The 25,067-nt window shown below is 40.4% G+C and overlaps 1 protein-coding gene and 1 pseudogene across 5 annotated transcripts in view; both read left to right on the top strand.

Annotated features, from left to right (window-relative positions):
• nek1 (NIMA-related kinase 1) overlaps positions 1-24,405 on the top strand; it is a 29,612-nt gene extending 5,207 nt beyond the window's left edge. For 2 of the 5 annotated variants that reach the window (XM_028444592.1, XM_028444595.1), the window contains 27 exons: positions 9-209; positions 441-513; positions 1,498-1,610; positions 1,791-1,856; positions 2,694-2,747; positions 2,821-2,868; positions 2,965-3,045; positions 3,117-3,310; positions 3,384-3,458; positions 3,555-3,624; positions 4,171-4,257; positions 4,639-4,722; positions 4,812-4,874; positions 6,835-6,930; positions 7,204-7,410; positions 7,492-7,828; positions 8,395-8,511; positions 8,597-8,761; positions 10,597-10,716; positions 10,812-10,908; positions 11,072-11,142; positions 11,210-11,427; positions 12,960-13,126; positions 15,566-15,927; positions 21,277-21,410; positions 21,510-21,642; positions 23,744-24,405. In XM_028444592.1, coding sequence (XP_028300393.1) covers positions 9-209; positions 441-513; positions 1,498-1,610; positions 1,791-1,856; positions 2,694-2,747; positions 2,821-2,868; positions 2,965-3,045; positions 3,117-3,310; positions 3,384-3,458; positions 3,555-3,624; positions 4,171-4,257; positions 4,639-4,722; positions 4,812-4,874; positions 6,835-6,930; positions 7,204-7,410; positions 7,492-7,828; positions 8,395-8,511; positions 8,597-8,761; positions 10,597-10,716; positions 10,812-10,908; positions 11,072-11,142; positions 11,210-11,427; positions 12,960-13,126; positions 15,566-15,927; positions 21,277-21,410; positions 21,510-21,642; positions 23,744-23,757 — 3,447 coding nt within the window. In that variant the 3' untranslated portion in view covers positions 23,758-24,405. Of the gene's footprint in view, positions 1-8; positions 210-440; positions 514-1,497; positions 1,611-1,790; positions 1,857-2,693; positions 2,748-2,820; positions 2,869-2,964; positions 3,046-3,116; positions 3,311-3,383; positions 3,459-3,554; positions 3,625-4,170; positions 4,258-4,638; positions 4,723-4,811; positions 4,875-6,834; positions 6,931-7,203; positions 7,411-7,491; positions 7,829-8,394; positions 8,512-8,596; positions 8,762-10,596; positions 10,717-10,811; positions 10,909-11,071; positions 11,143-11,209; positions 11,428-12,959; positions 13,127-15,565; positions 15,928-21,276; positions 21,411-21,509; positions 21,643-23,743 lie in introns of those variants that run through there. The other 3 variants (XM_028444593.1, XM_028444594.1, XR_003673906.1) reach the window with 3 other exon arrangements.
• LOC114462684 (uncharacterized) lies at positions 20,099-20,255 on the top strand (annotated as a pseudogene).
• Positions 24,406-25,067: the final 662 nt, after the last annotated feature.

The following is a 25,067-nucleotide window of genomic DNA, read 5'->3' as shown; positions in this document are numbered from 1 at the left end:
TTTCTCAGTTTGAGGCCGGAAACATGAAAAACTTAGTCCTGAAGATAATCCGAGGTTCATATCCCCCCGTGTCGGTTCATTACTCCCAAGAACTCCGCTTCCTTTTGGCTCAGCTGCTTAAACGTGACCCTAAAGAAAGACCCTCAGTCAGTGGTGTACTGGACATGCCGTTCCTTTCCTGCAGGATAGAAAAGTTTCTGTCACCACAGGTAACACCACCACCACAGTGAACCACCTTTGAAACTGTCTGGAAGAACCAGTATACCCATTAGTAGCAGCTGTTTACTTAATCAGAAGCCCCTGAATGTTGCTCTGCCATATCTATGCTGTAACTGAGTTTAAAAAAAAACAACACTGATTATAATCTGTAACTTTACATACACATTCTATGTTTTTTTTTTTGATAGCTTCCATTAAAACTTGTAAAAATTCAATTTCAGATCATTGCTCAGGAATTTCGCCATACTATTCGTCACAAGCAGCCTAAAGTGTATGTGGCACAGGTGCCAGCAGGTAAGCAGACTGATGAGACTGGGTGCATCCAAATAGAACCTCCAAGCTCCTTTCCTATCCACTTTTCCCTAACCCCGTGGATGGCATCACTGGTGTAGAAGGCTTTATAAAGGAGTTAGGGAAAGGCCATCACGTTGTTTTGACAATCACATGCACTTCCACTAGGTGACGTAATAATCCGACAGTGGCAAAGGTTAGCGACGTCTGCCTTGGTGGAAAAACTACATTTTCAAAAACACTGCCTCTAACCACTGATATAATCTCAAATATCACAAGGTTTGAATGTAAATCAAAAGAAAAGAGGTTACGAGGAACAAAAGTGAAAATAAATGAGCGTCACATTCAGAAATCTACATTAATCCAATATAGGTATTATTTTATGAAATAATTACATTTATGCAAGATATAGGCCTACATAATACTGTATGCATACAAATGTACTACAGCACAAAGCATTCCGAGGGGGGTGAAATACCCAGTATGTTGAATAAAACATAATGTGGCTAAAAATGTCTCCTTTATCTTGAACGACAGAGTGCTCTGTTTTATGTCATCGTGAGTTTCCGTGGCCGCTCGGATGAGCGGGAAAAGTGGATTGGAATTGAGATTGGAAACTATTCGAACTCACCCCCTGATTCAACTCAGTCACTATAGTGACATGTGGATAAGCTCAGACAGTATTTATATAAATGAATTTTGAGATGAATTACTGTATCAAAACAAAAGCACTGTAAAATATTTTACACTGCAGTTTCTCAGTGGGCTATCAAGACAGTCACTGGATTAATATTATTCTTGTTAAATAATTTTGAAATGGGTCTCCTGGATTTTTGGCCCGATATAGAGACTGAATGTTTGAACTGAAGTTTTTTTATTTGTGTGATAGTTCATTAGGAAAGTAGAATAACCCTGATGCATTGGAGATCGAACCATAATGTATTTTGGTGTCTTCCTAAATGTATCAATTTCAATCTGTCTTCTCAGCTCAGAAGATCACAAAGCCAGCGTGTAAATACGGTGTGCCTTTAACTGTGAGGAGGGTGCCAGAAGGAGCTAAAAAGCCTACTGAGAGGAAACCAGCTGTAAAACGCAAACCGGTCAGTGTCTCTTTGATAGCAGGAAATTACAATGTGTTTTTCACCTCTGAGTATCAATGAGCTCCCATGTGGAGCTTTCTATCTGCACAGCCAGCGGCATCTCCCATTGCTGTGGGTGTGTGTGTTTTGTTATGCTATGTTGGCAAACTCAACTGCAGCGCTATACTGTATGTTGCTCAGGCCCCTCCCCCAGCAGCCCCCCAGAGGAGAGTGAGTCAAGTGGAGGAAGAGAGGAAAAAACATGAGGTACAACTGTTAGACCCACATAATCTCTCCTTCTAGAATTCCTTTCCCTTAATTTCCACCATTCGCACATGCAGAAAGGTCCCTTTTCACCTGCATTTTCATTCTGTTGTCCTCACTGTTCCACTCTCCCATTCGGAGCGTGTGGCCTAATTTAGCATTTAGCTTCTTCCTTATTTCCAAAACCTCTCCCTTTTCTTTTATGGAATCAGAACAGTATCATCATGAATGAACACTTGCAGGGGTTTTCACCCTGCAAGGGGTTTCCACACTTTTGTTTTAACACTGCGTATGCGCACACATATCAGTAGCTCTGCAATTGGTTTAAAAGTGTGGAGAAAATGTAAGAAGCCATATGATTGGCTGAAAGCAAACACACCTGATTCGCTTATGAATCTGTCAATCACTTTCATCAGCCAATGGTGACGTTCATTCACCGCACACATTTCTCTCACAAATACACAGAGGTTTCACAGCACAGAAGCTGTTTGTAAATGCACATTCAGCAATTTGCATCATCTGTGGATTTATACTACGTGTGCCTCAAAATAATATTTGTGAAGTAGAGCGTGTGCATTTCAGAATTTATATTACGTTTGCATAAAATATATATTTGCGAAACAGATTGTGTGCATTTGTGAATCTGAAATACAACTGTGAAACAAAGCATGTGCATTTGTGAAAAACCCTACAAGAGTTCATTCATGATGTTACTGTTCTGATTCCATATTCGTTGCCTCTTTGACCTGTGACCAAGCAGTCCTGTTGCCTGTAGTCATTTCTTTTTCGTTTTAAAAATGCTCTTTTTTGTGATTGATATGCTTAATTCTCCTTCTACAGAATGTTAACAAAAAGAAAAGGATGGAGCTTAAAGAAAAGAAACAGAGAGAGCAGGTGAGAACACTGTTCAACACTTGTTGGTTTGCACTTTCTGATCAATGTTTTTGTGGGTTTTTTTTTCCTTTAGCTTTTCCTATTGAAAGTAGAGCCGATGAAGATGTATGAAAAGGAAAAGGTAGGTAATATATTTTCTGTTTGTTACTGCAGTATTTTTTATTCCATTACAAGTCTAAATGATTTAAGTAGCAGTAAAAACTGTAACATCTTCCAGATTAATAGAATAAACCAAGCCAGAGAACAAGGCTGGAAGCACATCTTGAGTTCTAGTGGAGGCAGCAGCCCAGAAAAAAAGGTATGGTCCTCTGATTGTTTTGTACAGAAAAATAACAGTTTTTTTTTTAACATGTTCCTCTCTGAACCCAGGGTTTTATAGGAGGTAAAAAGAGGGCAGCATGTGCTGGCCGACCCGTCTCTGCTGCGGTTCCGTGCCCGTCTCCAGTTGTTGTGTTCAGGAAAAACCCATACGCACATTATCATGCTGCACTCGACCAAATGGCTAAACAGCCCAAGGACATCAGCAGGCAGGGCTGTTCAGCAGCACCAAGAAGTCCTGCTCGGTAAGTGCAGATGCGAAGCTTTTCAGCCTTAGTAACCCAACTTTAACTATTGACTGACACCTTATGACAACAGAGTCCCTGCTGCTGCTGGCCCCATGTTACCCGACAACCCTGCCCAAATTGTTTCCAAATGCACACACATCACAAGGTCAGAAGATGAGGTTTATTTCTTCCTGTTTTTTTAGTTTCCACTCCTTCCTTTACTATCATCAAACCCTGTTCAAAACTCTGTTACTGTGTCCAGGCAAGTGGAAGAGTTTGTACAGCGGAAGAAAGAAGCCATGCTCAACAAGGCCCGTGCTGAGGGACAGCTGGTAAGCACCAGGACTTATACCTTTATTGTATGTGCACCGGTCGGATCCACTAAATGCAAAAACCTGAAGTTAGTTGGAGGTAAATTCATGTGGATGAAGGTGGCCAGTGGGTAAATATAATATCTATTAATATATGCCAATATTAAAACATTGCTATATATTTGGTCTAAGATGCATAATTTCTATTGTTTTCCGCTAAATCAGTAGCATTTTTGTACTTATGGTCATTCAGATGTTGGACCATTTAGGTCCAACGTCCGCAAGAAAGAAGCAAAAATTCTTCTAAGCACCCGTTTATGGGACTCCATGGTAACATGGTAAAGGTGACAACAGATGCTTTTACTGTTATGTAGCGTTATTTCAATTAATCTAACAATATATCACGTTAAGGCGTGCTCATTGGATTTAGTAGGGGTATTAGAGGGCGTGTCCTTACTACAGTTGTAGTTTTATCATGGCAAGATCTCTTGATTCACGAGGCAGAGGTTGTGTGTCAGTAAAGGGCCTGTGTCCATCTAAAATGTTGTTAAATCAAACGGTGAACAGGGTACTCGGCACAATGTGGCTGCAATCTTGGGATGCCGGGCTGGTGCAGGCCGCTGCAGGAGGCCTAAAGCCAACAAAGACGAGGAGGTAGGAGCCCAGGCCTTCCTGTAATCTGACTCGCAGCATGTCTGGCTTGGCACGGCTCATGTGTCTGCACAAAAAAACCACTTTTGGCACAATGATTGTCCAACATGCCCACTCCCTCAGTTAGGTTTGATCTTTCACCATTCTCTGTGAGCAGCTCATTCATTTAAATAATTGCTTTCCCATTTCAGCTTTTGGTTGTGGATTTTTATGTAAACTCACTGGAATGAATTCATGGCACTGGTGATTGTCGTCGCCTTTCTGTGGCTCCCATGTAACAATGTTTGTATTGTCTTTTTATTTGTATTAAAACATGGCGAATGTGTGTCCCAACAGATGCAATTGGCATCACAACATTGTTATCTATTGTGGACTTGTTCTCAGGAGTATTTAGCAAGGCTGCGGCAGATCCGTTTGCAGAACTTCAATGAGCGTCAGCAGATCAAAGCTCGACTGCTAGGAGAGAAGGTGCCTTCTTCCTCTTCTCCAATCTGAGACTTCCTGTAACGGCATGTCTGACATTTCATCATTTGCACGTCTGTCGTTTTGTGTTTCAGTATGACAGCCAGGAGTCCAGTGAGGAGGCAAAGCTCAGAAGAAAGAAGATCGAAGCTTTGAAAGTGAGTCATATGAGAATAAACTAATTATGTTAAACAACATGCAACGCTAGTTTCAAATCTCTAACCCTGTAAAGCCTGAATCATGACAACTTTCCAATGTTTTAAAACTGGAACCTTTGTTGGTCCCTATGAACAACCAAAAAAACAAAAACAAATTAAATATCAATTTTGATTGTTCATCTTGTTCTTGTTTTTCAGAGAACATCTGGTCTCAATGCTCAAATATTCTTTTGTTTTTTTACCAACAAAAATATAATAAATACTAGTGATGTAACGATTAATAGTAAGGCAGTTAAAAATCGATTCATAGGTATCATCGATGCTGTGAAAATTGAATCGCAGTACTTTTTTTAAACGGCAGAGGGCGCTAACCAGAAGTGTTGGCGGCGGGCGGGATTTTGCTAATACTTTCTTTCTGGCCGCCTTTTACTCTTAAATATATTCATAAATGATTCCTTATACCTTTGGCACTGAAAGAATATCTGTAATAATATGTGATTATCAGTAAAAGTCACATTTTTCTATTAGCTCTGTTTGCTAGCATAGCATCTCTTCTTCACTGCAAGATATCTGCATGCCAACCGACTACTGGGTTACCAGCGCCCTCTGCTGGTCCAAACAAATATCTGACGCAAATACAGTGCAGACTGTTTTTTTTTTTTTTTTTAAGTCCAATTGTTAAGGCACAAAATACATTTTCAGTTGCACTTTTAAAAAGAAAAAGAACTATTATGCAGTTTTGTATTTACAATAGAACCAGAATTGAAATTAATAGGCTTCTTCTTCATTTGTATTTGTATTATTCTTTTATTTATTTCATTCAAGATTTATTTTTAGTTAAATTGCATTGTTTTGAATAGTTTATCAAGGGATTCTTTTGACAATGAAAATATTACAGTATTTCCCCCCCCCCCCAAAAAAAGGAATATTTTTCAGTCATTTATGTACAAATTGTGAGAGAATCGTATCGTGAACCCAGTATCGCAAATCGAATCGTATCAGGAGTTGAGTGAATCGTTGCATCCCTAATAAATAATCAACATGTCAACAAATTGATAATTCCATACATACATAAGAACATTTTTTAGTGCTATTGTCATGCAACAATGAGATATCCACCAATGGAACTGGCACGATGAAGTCTATAACATATAACATTTCACTTATTTTTCCTGATTTTGTGGATCACAAACTTTTTATTTTGCATGGTGTTACACCTGAAAACAGTTCCTGACCTTGTTCAGATAGAGATGCACTCAGGATTTCTCACATGGGAAAAGTGGCCAACACAGTGCTTACATTGTCTGTTTCCCATATTGGTTACCAATTTATGCAATTTAAGCATTTATTTAGTTTACTTGAAAAATAATAAAGACTTTTGTTGCTTGATGATATGTAAAATACATGAAATGCAATAAAATGACAATTGACTGATTTACAGCTACATGATCTCATACCTGCTGTATCACGTCTGATACATAATTTTCAACACAGTTTTACTAAAACAGAGTATGAAATATAAACCAATACCACACTGCATCAACCCAGTAACTCTTCCTATTGATGTTCCAGTAAAGATTTGAATGTTTTCTTACCTTAATCTTACCAAATTCAAAATTGGAGAAGTTCTTCCTCTAAAACCACCTGTGCATCTTTCCTCATAAATGACTATCTTGTAGAGTTGCTGGAAATGCCTCTTACTTCCCCATGGTGGATTATTTTTTTATTGCATGTATATTATCATATACATTGGGTTTTTCAAGAAAAAACAAACATCACACTGATCATGTAGAGAATTCCAAAACTCATGTATCAAATATGATACGTTTGGCATTATAGGGCTAATTTAGGTCATTTTTAACACCAAATAAAACAACAGTTACAAATGTAACTATGGTTCTATGCATCACGAATTGTAACACAGATGTCATTTTTAATATTTCAAGTCTGTGTTTGTCAGGCTCAGGCAAATGCTCGTGCTGCTGTTCTGAAAGAACAACTGGAGAAGAAGAGGAGAGAAGCACATGAAAGAGAAAAGAAAGCCTGGGAGGATCATGTAAGCTCGTGTCCTTGTTTTTTTTAAATTTTTTATTTTTTTTTAATTCAGTTTATTTCCGACAGGGTTACATTCACTTTTTTTTGTACATGCCGAAAAAGGAGACGAGAGAAGCAGTTTGCTTATCTAAGTCCAGTCCCCTGTTTTGAACACAGAAAATTTACATCAACGCTTGTCTCTCTGCTCAAACATTCTTAGATTGTTTCATCTAAATGTTCCTAAAACCCTTACTGTTGTGTTAAGTTTCATTTTTCCTATTTTGTCTTGTGGAAGCTCGGAGCTCACTGTGTTGAAGCTAGCATCGCTGAAAGTGCTTCAGCAGAGGCTACAGCAGCATCATCATCATCATCTACCTCTGACAGTCCTCTTCCTTGTCCCGGCGTCTCTCTACCATACGCTGATGCTCAATGTCCAGCTTTGGCCGTACCCAAAGTAACCTCTGCTATATCCATGACTGCTGCCCTAAAGAATGTTGGAGCCGTCAGTATACAATACACGTCTGACAGCAGCGTTTGGTGTTTTACGAACCGCCTGAGTCTTTTTTGTGTTTTCTCGTTGCAGATTATATCCCTCAATGAAAGCTTACCTGAAGCAGAAACTGCTGCTGTGATCCAGAGTGAGAAAAAGCTAATTTTGCAAAGACTGAACCAAAACCTTAAAGCCCAGAGCTCTGTGGTGGAAGTGAAGGACCTTCTCCCAGTGCCTGCACATCCAAATCCAATAACTGCACACCCAGTACCAGTTCCTACAGAATCAGTTCCAGCTGGTGTAGAGGACCAGTGTGATACTGACGAGGGTCCCTCCTCAAACCAAGACAGGAAGAATTGGGAACATGCAGAAAAGCCCATACTTCCTGTGGCTCAGCTAATTGTAGAAGAGAAATGTACACAAACTAATGGTGATTTAAGCTCCTACTACACAAAACTTTAAATAATTCCAGCAAGTTCATTTTGTTTTTGTTTTTTAAATACATGTAAAGGTTTTTGTTTATTCAGACAAGGTTTTTCTAGAAATTTTATCTCCTGACATGTTTCGACTGTCAACTGCCAGTCTTCCTCACAGGTGATATGCTTTGATGCATTCAGACGAGTTCTGTCATAAGCAAAGTGTCAAAGCATTATCTGATGGCTTTCATGTGTCCCTATGAGTCCGTTTTGGGCGTGGTCAACCTGAGAGCTCTCCCAGGCTGGCCCACGATGCAACAGCGATTAGGACAGAAGGAAAAAAACACAAACGCAGGATCAGCAAAGCCATCGAGATCAGGAAGCGGAGCTTTAACATCAACCGTTATGAGAGAACATTGTTTCTCTCCCACATCTGGGACTCTTCTCCAGAGACCATCGGGTGACATGGCCAGACAAGAACCATGTCTGATTAAACAAAAAACCTTAACATATATTACAAAACTTAAAAGCTCACGCTATAATATGTAATAAATATTTTGTCCATCGTCATCTCATTCAGAGTCTCCAGAAGATAGACCGCCCTCTGGTGGTGATAGAAAAAAGTGGGAAGCAGGAGTCCCACTTGTCCTTGCGATAGCTAAGCACACACTGGGAGAGACGTGTATGATGACCATTGGTGGGTAAATGTTGGTTGGATCCAATTTGTGGCAATAGTTGGTTTTAAATCTGTTGTTTATAAATCTTTGTTTATATTTTGGAAGAAACGACAGGTGAAGTTTTACAAACGGATGCAGAAGTTCCCAGGAAGGTGTGGAAAGTTGGTCCAGACTATCAAGTGCTCAAAGTGCTTCAGGAAGCAGAACTTCAGCCTTTGACTCAGCAACTGCAAAGCGTCACCTTCTGTAAAACAGAAGGGCTCAGTCCTGGTTAGTTTCTATTTCCATTACTCATTTTTGTGCTTGGCAGTGTTTTTTTTGTCAAAAACCAAAATTTTCCATATCTCCGAATATTTGTCATACAAGTTTGATGCTTACATATATGAAAAGCTCATCTCAAGTAGAGTATTTTATTTAATTGGACCGAAGCTGTACAACCTACCAGTAAAACGATCTGTAGGGTCAAAGTTCATGACCTCACGTTAAAAAAGAAACTTTTTTCCTTATAACTTGGCCACAAATTGAGATACAGTGCTGAGACTGATACCTTTGAACAACATTTTCTTTTAATGTGTGACCTTGACCTTCACTCAAGGTCAAGGTCAGTTTTCTGTTTTTCCTGCATTATATAACTTGTCAACAAATCCAGATGCAGGTTGTCATTTCTGCCTAGTTTCTCTTATTGTGGAAACATCAGTATTAACCCTGGGTTTTCTGTACTATGACATTGGTTACTTCTTACCAGGGTAAATTACCATGGTAACTTGTGCTGAATGGCTGACCTGCTCCACAGCAGGTAATGTTTTTGGCATGTTCAAGGTCCTATACAGAGGTATAGATTTTCATCAGATGGACTGACCTACATTTGTCAACTGATGGAGTCATATTTTGTAGATGTAACGCATCGCAGTCGGGTACTCAGGATGCCACAGACTGTGTGCATTACACAGAGGTTTAGGTTAAACAAACTAGCACATTATAAAACATTAGTGGCTGTACTGATTTAGACTTTTCGTTTAAATATTTCCTATGGCATCTTATAATTCTGGCTGGGTCATAGGACGAGAAAATAAATTAATTCATAGGTACTTATATCCAGTCTGTTGGTGACGCTGTGAACCTAATGCTGCAAATGTCCATACATTCAATCAAGCAGTTAGATATGATACGCTATATAAAAGAAAAACAATGTACACCTTCTGATTTAGGCTTACTGAGCTATAAACTGGATGCCGCACATCACCCCCCCCCCCCACACACACACACACACACACCTCTTTTAAATATGTCTTCCTGTAATGAAGAGAAACTGACTGATCAGAGTCCATTTATATCATCCAATGAAATATTATTGTTATTGTATAATCTCACAAATTTACACATTAGGAGTCAGCAATTTTTTGCCAGCATTCTTTTCTACCTGCATTTGCTGCAGCAACAGTGTTGCTTTTGGTTTCGATTACGGATTTTAATTCCTCATATTTTTTCAAAATAATAGTCTGTTCATCCATGGTGAAATGGCTGATCTGCAGGGTTTCTCCATGTTTACGATTGGTCAGACGCTGCATTACCACCCCTTTAATGTAAACAGGCACTGATCCAGATTGGAAAACTCTGGAGTAAATTAAAATGTTGATAACCAGCTGCGTAGCACAAGCCTCTGGGACCTTCTTTGCCTTAATAAATCAACAAATGTTCTGTAGCAGCTGATTTGTTAGACTTGGTTAAGATTGTTACCGCACTTCAACTGTTTAACCTTATTATCAATATTCAGACCATATTTATTTTGTTTGTTGAAATCCATGCTCTACATTTACTGCCAAATAACTTTACGAATTCTTAAAAAGTTTTGAAAGACATTTTTTTTTTTTCTTGTTTATGATTTAAAAAAAAAAAATAAATAAATAAATAAAAGGAAAAAGAAGAAATGAATGCAGCCATAAAAGAGCATTATTTTCTCATGAAGATATGTTTCAGGTTAAACATGCACTCTTTCTATGATTGTATCAAAAAATAAGTTAGGGTCAGTGTTAGTTAATTCTATAAGTGTTCCTTTATAATATACATCTAAAGGGGTCTTATAGTTTTAATCATTTTCTTTTCAGATCACCTCCTCCAACCACCAGCAGCATCAGCTGACTCTGAGCTGATACCCAAGGAAGAGCTGACCTCTGTGGATCAGATCAAATCTCAACCAGTGGTACCTGACCACAGTGAACCACAGGGTCAGTGTCAATCTTCCTTGCACTATATTTACATCAATCAATGTGAGACAAAAATCTAAGTGGCGATTTGCTCTGCAATTGTTCACAACCAGCAGATGTGGAGTCAGTGGTTTTGGAGGATGTTCCCAAACATGCTTCAGATCCCCCTGTGACTGTGCAGCCAGCGTGGGAACAGGAAGGGCAACAGCACATGTGAATATTTATCTTTCTGAACTATTTCTGTTAAATCAGATAATTGCCTTCAGTAACTCAGATGAATCTCTTTATGTTTATACCTGGACCTTATTTTTAATAAATAAGCCTAGCAGTGCAGTATTACTTTACATTCACTCACTAAAATGTGTTTTTAATACAGGCCTCTAGGTGGCGATACAGCATCTTCAGTTACCAAAGAGACGGAGAAGAGTGCAGAGAGTGATTTATGTGGTGAGATTATTGTGTGATAGACACTTTCAGGTGAAGTCGTCATAAACCAAGCCTTTTCTTTCATCAGCTGTTGTTCAGCATGAAGAGCCTCTGTTCATGAAGCTGTGCTCCCCGGCCCATCGACGCACCGCTGCCCTCGCCGTCCTCTCAGCTCAGTCCTCCATGGATGAGTCCACCTCGTCTCTGGCCTCCCGCTCACGCTCTGTCTCCCCTCAGCGCTCCAAGCACCAGGATGCCCTCCTCATCGGCCTCTCTACGGGCATGTTTGATGCCAACAACCCCAGGGTGAATATTATCAGCAGCACTTTGATGTTCAACAGAACCTGGAAATTGTGAGGCCTGATGGTGGTCGTTTAAAGCAGTGTTTCACAACTGGTCTAACTGTGGGACCTATTATTAGCACTTAATAACAAGACGTGATCAGGCATTTGTAAACATGACAAGAGTCTCATATCTCGTTTTGGGACTCACCAGGGCTGTGTTCAATTACATTTTTCAGTTACAATTCCATCTTCAATTATCTATGTAGAATTACAACTCAATTATAATTATGGTGACTCACATTTTTTCCAATTACAATAAAAATTCCAATTATTATTTTTCCCTTCAAAGTCAATTACAATTACGTTCTCAATTACTAAAAATTAATTACAATTCCTGAGTCTTTAATAAATAACCCCTTAAAACGTAACCTTCCTCCTGTGTTAGCTTTCTGTTAGCATCTCTTATGAACGGATGACTTTGACCCATGTCTTAAATCAGCTGTAAAATAAACAAAAAAACATTATTTATCATCTAACATGTTTGTTTTTGATTAGATTGAAAATAAAATTCAATAAAAACTGTCAATTACAAAGTCAATTATTTTAACTCAATTACAATGATTACAACAGCAACTGATTTTTTTCAATTACAATTACGTCATAATTGTAATTAATTATTAATTGTGCGTTTATAATTGACCCCAACCCTGTGACACATCTACACCATTGGAAAGATGGAGCTGCTAACCTGATAGACGATAAACGAATAATTTCATTTATAGTCTGGTTTTAGTCAACAAAAGGACATTATATTCTAGTGTACTGTATCTGTAACAGATTTAGTCGAATAAAATATTAAAACATAGTTTATGCATGTTTTTAAAGCTTTAATTACCGTTGATCCACCTGATAGGGGATTTTAATAAGACTTCCATGCAACAAAAGTAGCTTTGATTAGATACCTTCCTAAAAAAAAAACTATTATCGTTAGTTTTTATTTGTTGATGAAAATAACAATATATTTTCATTTACTTTTTTTTTACATGTATTTTTTTTATTAGTCATAATCTAGATGTCACTTAAAGTAAAACGTATTTAACACTGGTCTGCAACACATTTTTGGGCCCCAACTCACAAGTTGAGAACTCTTGGTTTATAATAAATATACTGTATTAGCTGTTAGTGATCAGATGTTTCTAGAAACTCTTCCTTGTCTGCGGTCACGTAGAGGCTTGTGTGGTATTTTAGGGAGAAGCTGTTGTTTGTTTTAATAAGAAGAAGCTGGTAAGAAGCCAGAGCCATGAATCAGTCTCACCCAGCAGTAATTGATGGGACTGAAGGAGCATCCATCTTTATCCTTCATCTGTAGCTCTGCCTGCCTTTCACACAAAGAGCGCCATATTTCAGTTTCTCCTCCTGACATTTTCACTGCTAATACAGCCCTTTATTTATTGGTACTCACACATCACTTCCTCTCATGTTTTGCACAGCAGCTTTGCCCGCATTTGTTTGACTTTATGTGAAGGTGTTGATGTTTTTGTGTGGTTCCGTCAGATGCTGTGCACGTGTTCTCTGCCTGATCTCAGTCAGATCTTCAGCTCTCAGCAAGACAGTGCGGTAACGGGTGAGGCTAGCACTGTTCAGGACAACAACCTGGACATCGAGGAGATCGAGAACTTGGATGACGCAGCCAAGGATGATGATCAGTCTGAGACTGAGGAGTAAGAAACATCCATGACAAAATAAAATCATTAAAAGCGGTACATACATAGAGTGAGGTCGACACTAGTGTGAACAACTGAGGATACATTAGACCAGATCCAATAATCATAAAATGTATTAGATTAATATTACTACTACCACTTCTTCAGTTTTTTTTTTAATTTCAGATCTATTTTGTTTTTTTACTCTGTTCATCTTATCAATTGCATTTCAGATTTCAGCCATCTTGTAACTTAACGTCATTACTGGACAAAAGGTAGTGATGTTACTAAAATAAAAAAGGTGGCATAAGAAAAGGAGTGGAGTGGGCCTGGGGGAGGGAGGTGGGTACCTTGGGCCCCTCGTGTCTGCTGAACCTCTTAGGGCGCTTAATATAAATGTTTCCTCTCTTAATTCCATTGTTCTCTGGGTGTGTGCTGTCGGGTTATCACGTTGTTATTTGTCCCTGTCTTTTGTCTTTTTTATTTTTAAATAGATTTTTTAAGTTTATGAATTGATTCAGAATCGCGATTCTTATGTGAATCAATTTTTTTCCCCACCCCTACTTACTGTCAGGGATCATACTGGTAGCTACAAAAACTGTAATTCTAAATGTTGACATAATTTCTAAAAAAAAAAAAAAAAAAGAAATTGAGAAAAAATCTTTAAAATAAGGCTATACTAAGTATCTAATTTTCAATAAATCAATCCATTATCTACTCAATCCTTATACGCAATGCAGCTACTTCCTTCTACTGACACATTCCAGAGTATAATGATTGGCCCATTTAATTTTCTTTGTTTATTTTACTCTATCACAATAACCAAATGGTTTGATTACAAAAAAAAGTATTTGTCTTCTTTTTTTAATTCAGTAAATGCTCTTTTTTCCTTTATTATTTTTTAGCCCAGCTAATAGATTTATCATAACTGACACTGGGGCCCGGTTTTTCAAAAGGTTTAATCCGGATTAAGTTGATCCAGATTTGTAATCCTTTTTTTGCTATCCATCATCAGCTGGTTTTTTAAAGCATCATCAGATTGGATCAATCTGATCCGAATAGAAAGTTTTCAGGATCACCAAATCTGGATAACGGGTGCTCATCTTTGTTTGATAAAGGTGCTACAAGCCTTTGGAGACCATCATCAACCTCCTGCATTCTGCCAGAACCAGAACCAGCAAACAGTGTCTAACTAGTTGTTTCACGTCCTATTTCTGATTTGGAATTGTTTTTTATTTCTAAAACCAGTGATGCCATTGCTTTATTATCCTGTTTTATGATTGCATGCATCACTAAAAAATTATCTAAAAACAAAACATTATGTTTGATTGTGATGAATATACATCAGCTAGTGACATAATTAGATATATTATCTGTGGTCAGTATTGACACGTGTTTATGAGACCAAACTCTTTCTACTTTGCTGTAGGCCTTATACTGTTATAGTCTAACTAATCACTGTAGCCTGATGGATGAACAAATAAAATTAAATCTTTACAAATAAATTGTAGGCTATACTGCATGATCTATAAATAGTATTATTTAATACACTTTGAAGGTGTCATTACATTTTGAGCCTGAAATCTGCTCTGAATCCACCTTTCTGATGGGATCAGTTTAATCCAGATTTTTTGGCTCAAAGTGATCCCAATCCTACTAAAAAGTTCTGAAAAACACAAACTAAAGGTTTGATCCGGATCAAAACCAAGATTGGATTATGTGATCTAATTTGATTATTAGGGGTTTGTATTGCCTGGCATCTGGTGATACGATTCGTGTCCAATTTTTTAAATATATGACTTAAGAAACAACTAATCTGTAAATGTGTACACCTTCATGAGAACATTATGTATGAAATATATTTTATTGGCATATTTTACACTCAAAACATTGGCTTTAACATGCCATGTGCCAACAACTTAAAATAACATACAATCTGCCTGTGGCTTTTAAACCAACTTTGACTTTAGTGTAACTTAACTGAGGTATATGACTAGAGCAAAAAATAAATGCAGAAAGTTGTTTCTTTTTAGATTTTATTGAAAAAACACAAGCTGGTCAACATGCCCAGGTTTCAAAGCACTTCTTTGAGCAGTTACAATGTCTCCTGCAGTGACTTTCCTGGTTAAATAAAGTTTAAAAAAAAAAAAAAATACATTTTGACATGGATGCATTTTGAATCAATCCGAGAATTGCGCGATATATCGCCAAATCGATTTTTTTCCAACACCCCTACTAATTAAGTTTTTTTTTTTTTTTTTTTTTTAAACCCCATTTTTAAGATTTGATCCAACACGTTATCCAGAATCCGAGCTGATTATTATACTTTGAATAACCGGGCCCTGGACATCGACCCATTCGGTCACTGATGAACAGCAGAATAAAAGAGTACTTTGGTCAAATCTTTATCCTTTCTAGGCGATCTGACTGCTATTACATGTGTGTCTTGTGTCCTAGTGTATATGAGGATGAAGATTTGCGAGACATTAGGGCTTCAATGGAGCGACTTCTTCAAGAGGAGAGTGACATGGCCATTAGCCAATCAGAGGTCGGAGATGGAGACTTTAATGGGAATCCTCCAGTGAACAGAGACCAGGAGCTTTTGGACGACATCGCTGCAGAGATGGAAAAGGAAAACCATCGAATGGCTGTGGACATCGAGGAGGATGATGATGATGAAGAGGAGGAGGAGGATGAAGAAGATGAGGAATGCTCAAATGGGAGCCCTGGTGATGAGGATGCTGGGGAGTTGCTTTCCAACGGCGTGGGAGAAGAGATGCTTAGTAATAATGGGCACCTCAATGAAGAGTGGCATTCAGGTAGGAGGACGTGTGTGGGGCCTGAGAGGCTATCAAACTGTTTTCTTACAGCGAGTTTATCTACTGACGTAAACCATGTGTGACAAAAAGTACAGCTGCAGGAGATAATAACCATTTCAGACATTTTAATTTTAACCCACAAACATTAATAGATTTAAAGCAAATGCACTCAATGTAGCAAGAAATCTCCAACATTCAAAATACATTAAGAGGTTTTTGGTGGTGTTCATTATTAGCTTTTTGCCAATATCTGATATTATCCAACACCTAATTTCTGAGATTAATCAATACTGATATATGCAACTTTATTTTAGGTCACATTCTATCTATATCTCCATGAAGATACAGGATGATGGTCTACCTGCTGGGCATTGCTGCCTAACGCACCTCCACCGGTGCTTCCCTTGCATGTGTGTTAATCTGAACACCACCCTGGGCGTAAATGGGTCATCAGCTGGGGACCACCAGTCATAGATGTTTCGCTCCTTTAACCCCAGTACATCTCCTGGTGGCAGAGCGATGGCAGGGTTCTCTCCCTGCCACCCCCTGCTGATGCCCTAGGTGTTATCTGCCCCCCAACTCTTGTGCTTCCTCCTCAGCCATAGCCAAAAGTTGCCCCTTTCCGCCTCTTCCGCCAGTTCTTTAATGGCTTTTCAACACCCTGCTCCTATGCCTCCCATATTGCGCAGTAGGCGAACCATTGAGGACCCGACGAAGCCCCTGCATCCCACTTCGAAGGGGCACATGATGGCTTTCCAGCCAGCCTTCTTGCAGTCTTCGACCAGGTCTGCGTACTTAGACCGCTTCCACTCGTTGGCAGCCTCCATACCCTCCTCCCAAGGAACAGTTAGCTCCACCAAGATAATGGTCTTACGTGGCTCTGACCACATGACAAAGTCTGGCCTGAGCAATGTTTCTACTACCTCCCTGGGGAACTGGAGCTGCCTCCCCAGGTCGACCCTCATGGACCACTCGCTGCCAGGTGTGATGACTCTTGACATACTTCTCTGGCGAGGAGGATTGACATTTTCTCCGGCCCTTGCAAACAGGATGGGTTGTCTCGCTGGAGCCGAAGGACTGCCTTTAGCCTCCTGTCTGTATAACTCTGCCACCTCTGCCAACATCCTCAACACCAGATCATGTCGCCACCTGTAGCGGCCTTGGGACAATGCTATCTTGCAGCCCGACAGGATATGCTGGAGGCTTGCATTGCTGGTACTACAAAGGGGACAGGTCTCTTCAGCACCGAACCACTGGTGGAGGTTTCTGGGACAAGGTAGGGTGTCATAGGTGGATCTGATTAGGAAGCTGAGCCTGGCTTGGGGGATGTTGCACAGGTCAGACCATGACAAGGACCTGTCTGTGACACCTTCCCATGACATCCAGCCTCCCTGCCGGCTTTGCGACACCGCTTTGATATTAAGGCGCTCCTGCTCGGTCCTCGTCACTTCTGCCACCACCATGGCTCTCCGCTCTTCTTTGGAGGCCTTTGACCAGAAGCGGGGGATCTCACTCCTCCCAAGACCTGCTCATTGTTGTTTCGATGTTTCAGCCTGCTGATTGCCATGGCAACCTCTTCCTGGGCTTTCCACTTCCTCCCTGTTTGTATCTGGGAGCCAGCTGCTCTCACCAGTGGGTCATTGGATTCCCTCAGTTCCAGCACCAGCCGAGCCTTCTCTTGCCTGTAACCCAGCCCAATGGATTGCAGTGGTAGTTGTAACGTATTCCTGCCGAAGAGGCCTACGTCTGACTGGCATCTCTGCAGTCCCAGCCACTTCCTGATGTATGAGTTGGCCAGCCTATCCATCTTGTCTACCACTGAGGAGGGGACTTCACTCATCTTCAGAGGCCACATCACCCTTGGGTACAGTATGAACTGGTAACTCCATACTTTGTACTTGCCGGGGAGCTGGCTTTCATTGATCCTGGCCAGGCCATCTGCAAGCTGCTTTCTCACTGTTTCCCCCATCTGTTTGTCAGAGAGGTCTGCTGTGTAGGTGCGACCCAGGCTACGGACGGGTTGACTTGCCAGCACTGGAATCTCTTCACCGCCTGCTACAAAGATGGTACAGTTGTTTTTTTACCCCTTTCCTGAGGGACAGGCTGCGTGATTTGGCTGGTTTGATCTTCATCCTCGCCCACCCCACAAGCTCGTCGATCCTCTTTAGCAGTCTTGTTGTACATGCTGCTGTCTGAAGAATGGTGGTGATGTCATCCATGTAGCCTCTCACTGGTGGTAGCCTTTGACCTGATGGTAGCTTCATTCCACCGACCATCTTCCTTGCCCCTATTAGGATGATCTCGCAGGCTGCGACAAACAGGATGGGCGAGATCGAACATCCCATGGCAATGCCTACTTCCAGCTGTTGCCAGCCTGTAGTGAAGTCTTGATGGGTGCAGCACATCTTAAGGTCTCCAAAGTACTTGGCGACCAGGGCACGTATGCAGGCAGGAATATGGAAGAAGTCCAAGGCATACTCGATGAGTTGGTGGGGGACGGATCCGTATGCGTTGGCAAGGTCCAGCCACACCACATGTAGGTCACTTCTCTCTCTTTTTGCTCTCTGGTTCTGCTCCCAAATGACTGCAGAGTGTTCCACGCACCCTGGGAAACCTGAAACGCCGGCCTTCTGGCAGCTGGTGTCATTATCCCCTTTGGTTATCAGATAGGTGGTCAACCTCTTGGCCAGGATGGAGAAGAAGATCTTCCCTTCTACATTCAGGAGCGCGATACTCCTGAACTGGTCAATGGTGGTGGAGTTTGCCTCCTTCGGGATGAGAACTGTAACAGCCCTTTGCCACTCTGAAGGGATGACTTTGTTTTTCCAGGCCACTCTCAGGAGGTTCCACAGATGCCTCTGGATCCCTGGGCAGTATTTGTACAGTTTGTCAGGTATCCCATTGGGGCCTGGCGCTGAGGCTGCTCTTGCTTTCCAGACAACTTCTGCTACCTCACTGAGTTTCGGGAGAGCAGTATTGAACAGGAAGGATGGGGGGGGCTGGGCGAGGAACACACCCTGGGGATCCCAGGGGAGTAGCCTTTGCTGGGTCACTGTACTGCTCCCTGATGTGAGTCTCCAGCTCAGACTGTGTAATCTCCAGCTTCCTGCTTCTCATGTCCTCCAGTAGCTGTCTTGCATGCTTGAAGGGGTTTTTGAAGAAGTCGCTCCTCTCCTTCTCCTTACGCCTTCTGCGTTCGCGGAAGCGCTCTGCCCTCCGTAGGCTTGCAAGTTTCTTCTTCACTTCCTCCCACAGTGGCGCCAGGCCCTCCTTCTCTTCTTTGCTTGCCTTCCTCCACTGCTTTCGGAGCTGACGTCGCCTCTTCACCAAATGCTCTATCTCTCTTTCCCTCTTCCCCTTCTGCTTTGGGCCCTTGCTCTGCTTTTCAACCACTACTCCAAACCTGCCTCTGCACTCCTCGTACAGGATGTCACCAATGCAGTTCAACTTGCTTTCCACCTGACCATGCAGTGAGTGCTCAAGGATGATGCTGAGGTCCTTGTCAAGCTTCTGCCAAATTGCCACCTCATTTGCTTTCGGCCATTGGACCGGCTGCCTCCGCCCAGGTTGTTTTCTTTCTGTTCTCTGGCCTAGCTCCTGGTTGATGGGATTTGTTGGTATTCTGAGTTTTGTTGGTGTTCTAGGGGTGTTTTCGGTGCCACCCTCAGAGAAGCAAATGTCCACCGAGGGCCCTCCTGTGTTCTCCGCCTGCCTTCCCTCAGCAACTTTGGAACCCTCAGCACTGTGGTTAGCGACCTGGCTTTGGGCTCCTCTTGTCTGACCTGTTTTCGCAGTGCAATGTCGCTGCTGGCCTCCCACTTCACATGTAATTAACACGTTACGCCTCCTTTAATGTAATGTACCACTGGAGTTATTCCACAAAAAACATAATCTCTGAAAAATTTGAAAACTATTTAAAGTTCAATATTTATTTTTAACATGTCTCAAACAAGAGCACATATTACTTTTTCGAAATCGGTGGAAAAATAACTGCCCTCTCTTTTTGAGTATTTTTGCCTGATAATGTTTTCATATTAGGATATGGTAGTGGCTTTTGTGTCATAAGACTACATATGCAGACATGTATATATATATATATATATATATATATATATGGACAGAAAAAGCACTACAAATGACTACCAATATTATATTATAAGTATAATATTATATACTTACCTGGCAGGGGAGATGCACCTTGATCATGTAGGAGGTTCACCTAGGAAGAGGCTTAGCCATTGCACTGCGGCTGCGCTGACCCTTACGACTTCCCCAAATGTGGGAATCTCTACTGTATAATTTGTGGTAGTGGGGGACTGCGTTTTTTTTTGGGGAGTGGTGGCCTGGTGGTTAAGGATGCTGGGCTTGTAATCAGAGCGTTCCCGGTTCAAACCTCACCTGGGCCATCATTGTGGAATGTTGAGCAAGTCCCTTAACCCCGAATTGCTCCCCAGGCTCTGCAAAATGGCTGCCGACTGCTCCCCAGGGATGGGTTAAAATGCAGAGGACAAATTTCAATATATGTGTAACAACATATACATGACAATAAAGGCTTAAAGCTTAATTTAATTTAATTTAATTTATTGTATGGTAAATATAGGTCGATAATTTCTCTTTCTGCAGCCTCTCACACACACGAAATCCATAAAAAAAATATTTTTTACAAATATACTTGTATTTAGTTCTTACTTTTTATAATTCACTCATCTGGTCAAATCTGTCAATCCTTTGTTTCAATTTTTCCGTGAAGCAGAGTTTTTAAAGTTTGGAACATTGTGGAATTAAGGATTTATTCTCCTCTTGTCCCTCTTTGTTTAATCTGGATGTATTGTGATGCTGTGAATGTAAAGGGGTATTTTCCATGGCACTGTCTATGTGCATACATTTTAAGCATATATTGGAAATAGGCTTCACTATGTGGAGATATTTTTATATATAGTTCAAAAATAATAAATAAATGATAAATGCCTTGAGTGATAAGTAGATAAATTCATATCTGATTATTTAAAGATCATTGACTGGCAAACGAGCTGAGTCTGATTAAGTTGATGAGTGTGTAAAAATGCTGAATATAAACAAAGTTTGTTGATGAGATACTGTACGGAACTGTGTTCTTTAGACTTGCATTACATTAGTACATTTGTACATATTTAGACGCTATTCCACCAGCCTAACACTTACACAACAATGTATTTAACTGAATACCGTTTACTACAGGCTCTATAAAGATAGTTATGATCTAAAAAACAACATTAATTCACCCATTTTACTCCCTTTTATTAAACTATGTGAGATTATTAAAAAGGTAGATTTTGTATCATTGCTCAAACTGTTATTGTTTTCCAATAGATGGCAGCGATGATGACCAGGAGAAAGAGGCCAAGCATCACGAAAGCATCTTTAGCCGTCTGGAAGAGCTTCGCTTCAACCTGGAGCAGCAGATGGGTTTTGAGAGGTTTATTGAGGCTTACAATAAAATTAAGGCAAGAAATATTTGTATTTTTTATTATTCCTTAGAGGGTTTTTTTATTTATTTATTTTTTTGCTTTTGGTTACTTGACAGTTTTTGTGTTTTTCACTAGGCTATACATGAGGATGAAGATGAGAATATTGACCTGGGCTCTGGTTTGGTTCTGAGTATTTTGGGAACTGAGCACCAGCATCTGTATCCCAACATCCTTCACCTGGTGATGGCCGATGGCGCGTATCAGGAAGGTTAGTTTGACTTTGTAAATGTCTTATCATGGGAAACTAATAGGCCAGATATAGATATACACTAGTATTTGATTTACTGTAGAGAGCAGTGTTTAGAACTCCTCTGTAACTCTCTAACTCGAAGACTTGTGATTATTTTTCTGTTTCTCAGCGGAGTTTAGAAGGCGAGATTTGAAAGCTTTTTTTCCAGAGAGAAGCAGCCTTCAGATGTAGTTTCACACTTTTCTGCTCAACAATTCCTTTGTTTTCTATTTTTACTGCTTCGTGAAGAGCAGTTGACTATGCAAATGTAACTTGTGTCTCTGCAGAGGACTCGCTTTGGCTCAGTGAGCAATGTAAAAGCTATCGAAGACCAAACAAATCTAATAATCTACATCTAGGGGGTATACTACAAAGGTAGATAATTGTATCCTGGATTTATCTCCATTAGCTGGCTTCACCTAACCAAACATTCCCTATAGAGAGAAGCTGTCCTACGAAGGTTGATAACAACACGCTAATTTAAGCCATTTGATTTCAGCCTGCCTACGTGTGCACTACCATAAAAGGGGTGGAGATTGCAGCATCTGACCAATCACTACAATGGAGAAACCTGGCAAAATGACCTTTTGTACAATGGAGGAACATTTTATGATCTTGAACAAATATAATGAATTCAAAACCATGATGACAGTGAAGAGCAACAGTGTTAGTGCAGCGCGCCAGGAGAGATTGTTCTTCTGTGTAGTTTTGACAAGGCAAGGAGCATTACCACCCACGGATTGGTTAGGAGGCGTAGCTTTTATACTCGCTCAGATCTGATCCACTTCATAACCTGGTTCCTGACCAGGTTAGATGTTCAGCTTAAGCTTAAAGTTATGAATAATTAAAATCCATAATTCAGACCAAAACCAACACTGTTGTTACAGAAAAGGCAGGAATGAAAGAACACAGGCAGGAAGCTGCTGACACTTGTAAAAAAAAATGAGATTATTTATGATATTAATTTACTGGACGATAAACAAACAGCGCTCTGAACTCTTAAACTTTATTGCAGCACACACGTTTTTCTATTCAGGTAGACCTCTATTTATCACACACACTGGGATGAGAGCACATTGCTGTCAGCCTCACTATAGCCTATGAATGAATGAATGAATGAATGACTTCACCCGTCCGCACATACGGAGATACAGGCTTCATCAGCTGACTGTAGATCAGTCCGTCAGATATAAATCTATATCTTTCCTAAAGGATGTCATTGGTAAATGAAAGGATTTATCCATTAATAATCTTTCTTTCCTAAACGCAGCTGTGATATCTGCCCCAACCAGGATCTTCTAACAATGGGCAGGTCATTTTCTAAGAGAAGTAATTGGTCAGGAGGCGGGGCTTTAGTACTTGCTCAGATCCTAGCCAGAACAAAACCTGGTCCCGACCAGGTTAGTCGTTCAGCCTAAGTTACCATGGTGATTTAGCCCGTTAACAAGCTTCGTAGGACAGCACGCACTGATTAAATCCCCAAAGTTAGTGCGATTAAGGGGTAATCTAGCTTCGTAGTACACCCCCTAAAGCCCATTTTCATGCTTCAGCTTTGTTTATGTTTTGGGTCTTTCTGTTACCCACTTCGCTTGGACTGTCCTGCTGCTCGGCTTTTACTGATGATTGTATTAGAGGGGCTTGTATGATATTCTGGCTAATCGAAGGTTCCAGAGGAAGATAGTGGGACACAAAGTCAGACTATTTGAGGACCACTGGACAAGAACAATAGATCAGAAAAGGCACTGGTACAAAGACGGGTTTAGCTCATGGTGTATTAGCTGAACTGGCGATGAGATTACCTGGTGACACATCATGGCAGAAGCATTACACCAATCAGCTGCGTTTAATTTTTCATGGTACTTTTGCTTTGAAACAGGGACACTAGCATTGTGGCTAACGGATATATTACACTCTGTGACGTTATCTTGTGGAATTTCAGCGTTTTTATAAATCATCTGAAGCATATAAACAGTACTCTATTAACCCTATGTTCCCAGCCTTGTACTGGGTCATATCTCCTGCCCGTGGCCTCTGTTTGTGATGATTCCTCATAATGTTTTGTTCTCTCTTTGTCTTCCAGGTAACGATGAGTAATGCTGTGAAGCTGTAGGGCTGCTCAGACAATCTGCTCCCTATCTGATGTCTTCCTGTGATGTAAAGCAACAGCAGAAGGATCTATGCATGAAGTAGCTACACACTTGACAGGGTTTAGGAGCACTAGCATGATGTGTGAGTAACAAACTGGGAAAGCCTCAAACACTTTGTCCAAACCAGTGCTCATTCAGGATTTCAGGAGTGCATTTACAGTCTATATACAGATGTCATAAATAATGTCCATGTTTTGCCTTGTTTTAGGTTCAATTCTACTGCTGTGACATGGTTTTTTTTAGTGATTGATATTCTCCTCTCAGGTGCTCTCTTTCTCTGTTTCACACTAACTCATAACTTCAGGTTTGTAAACCAGCCAGATCACCATCAACACAAGTTTACTACAAACGAAGAAACCTCCCTTTCCTGTGACCAAGTTAAAGCAATCTAACCCATTCTCCATGTTTGTACTGCCTCAGTCAACACTAAACATGTTTCTAAGTGTGACTGTATGTTAGCAGAGTTCTGCAGCACAACTGTCTGAGGTGTAGCACAGGCTGCTTTCAATTAGTGTGTCAAGTGTACAAATAATCTGTTTATTATAAAATATTATCAAACTTTATATGCAATAAACATGTCTTTTTTTAAGCAGCATGTTGACTTTTGACATTTCTTCATGTGAGGGTCAGTGAAGCATGGGCACATAGGAGCTTTTAAACTACACCTCTTCCTTTAAATTCAAGCCCTGTTATTTATGGATCATCACACCGCTGCGTCGATAAAGAACACATGACACGATTTTCATCCACAGGTCTTCAACGAACCACTCACTGGTCTGTCAGCTGGTAAGATTTATATATAATTGGAAGCCCAGTGGATTAATATAGCACATGCTTCCACCTTATTAACACCAGATGTGATTTAGTGTGACATCGTGTGAGAGGGAAGATGATGGAGACTTGAGTTCAACCACAGCAGCATCTCTTAAAAACAAAAGTATTCATACAGTACATTTGTATGCGCCACAGAATACCTTATTTATGGAAAAAAAAGTCCCGCAAAACACAGGAATTGCCAAATTCTTATTGTGATAGTGGAGACGCAGGCAGACAGTGGTGTGTTATTTTTACTCTGCCTTTGAGTGATGATTGATGGCATCATGTAGCACAAAAATTGCAGTAATTATTATAATAACACACCTTTGGACCAATCAAGGGAAAGGTGACAGTTTTACCTGGCGTACTTTATGATCGCTCACGGCACTCGTGTGTTCTTGGAAATAAAAGCACCTCAATGCAAATGCCAGAATATAAGAT

This window comes from Gouania willdenowi, chromosome 4 (assembly GCF_900634775.1).
Source record: "Gouania willdenowi chromosome 4, fGouWil2.1, whole genome shotgun sequence".
Lineage (NCBI taxonomy): Eukaryota > Metazoa > Chordata > Actinopteri > Blenniiformes > Gobiesocidae > Gouania > Gouania willdenowi.
This window is presented reverse-complemented; position numbering and strand designations above follow the sequence as displayed.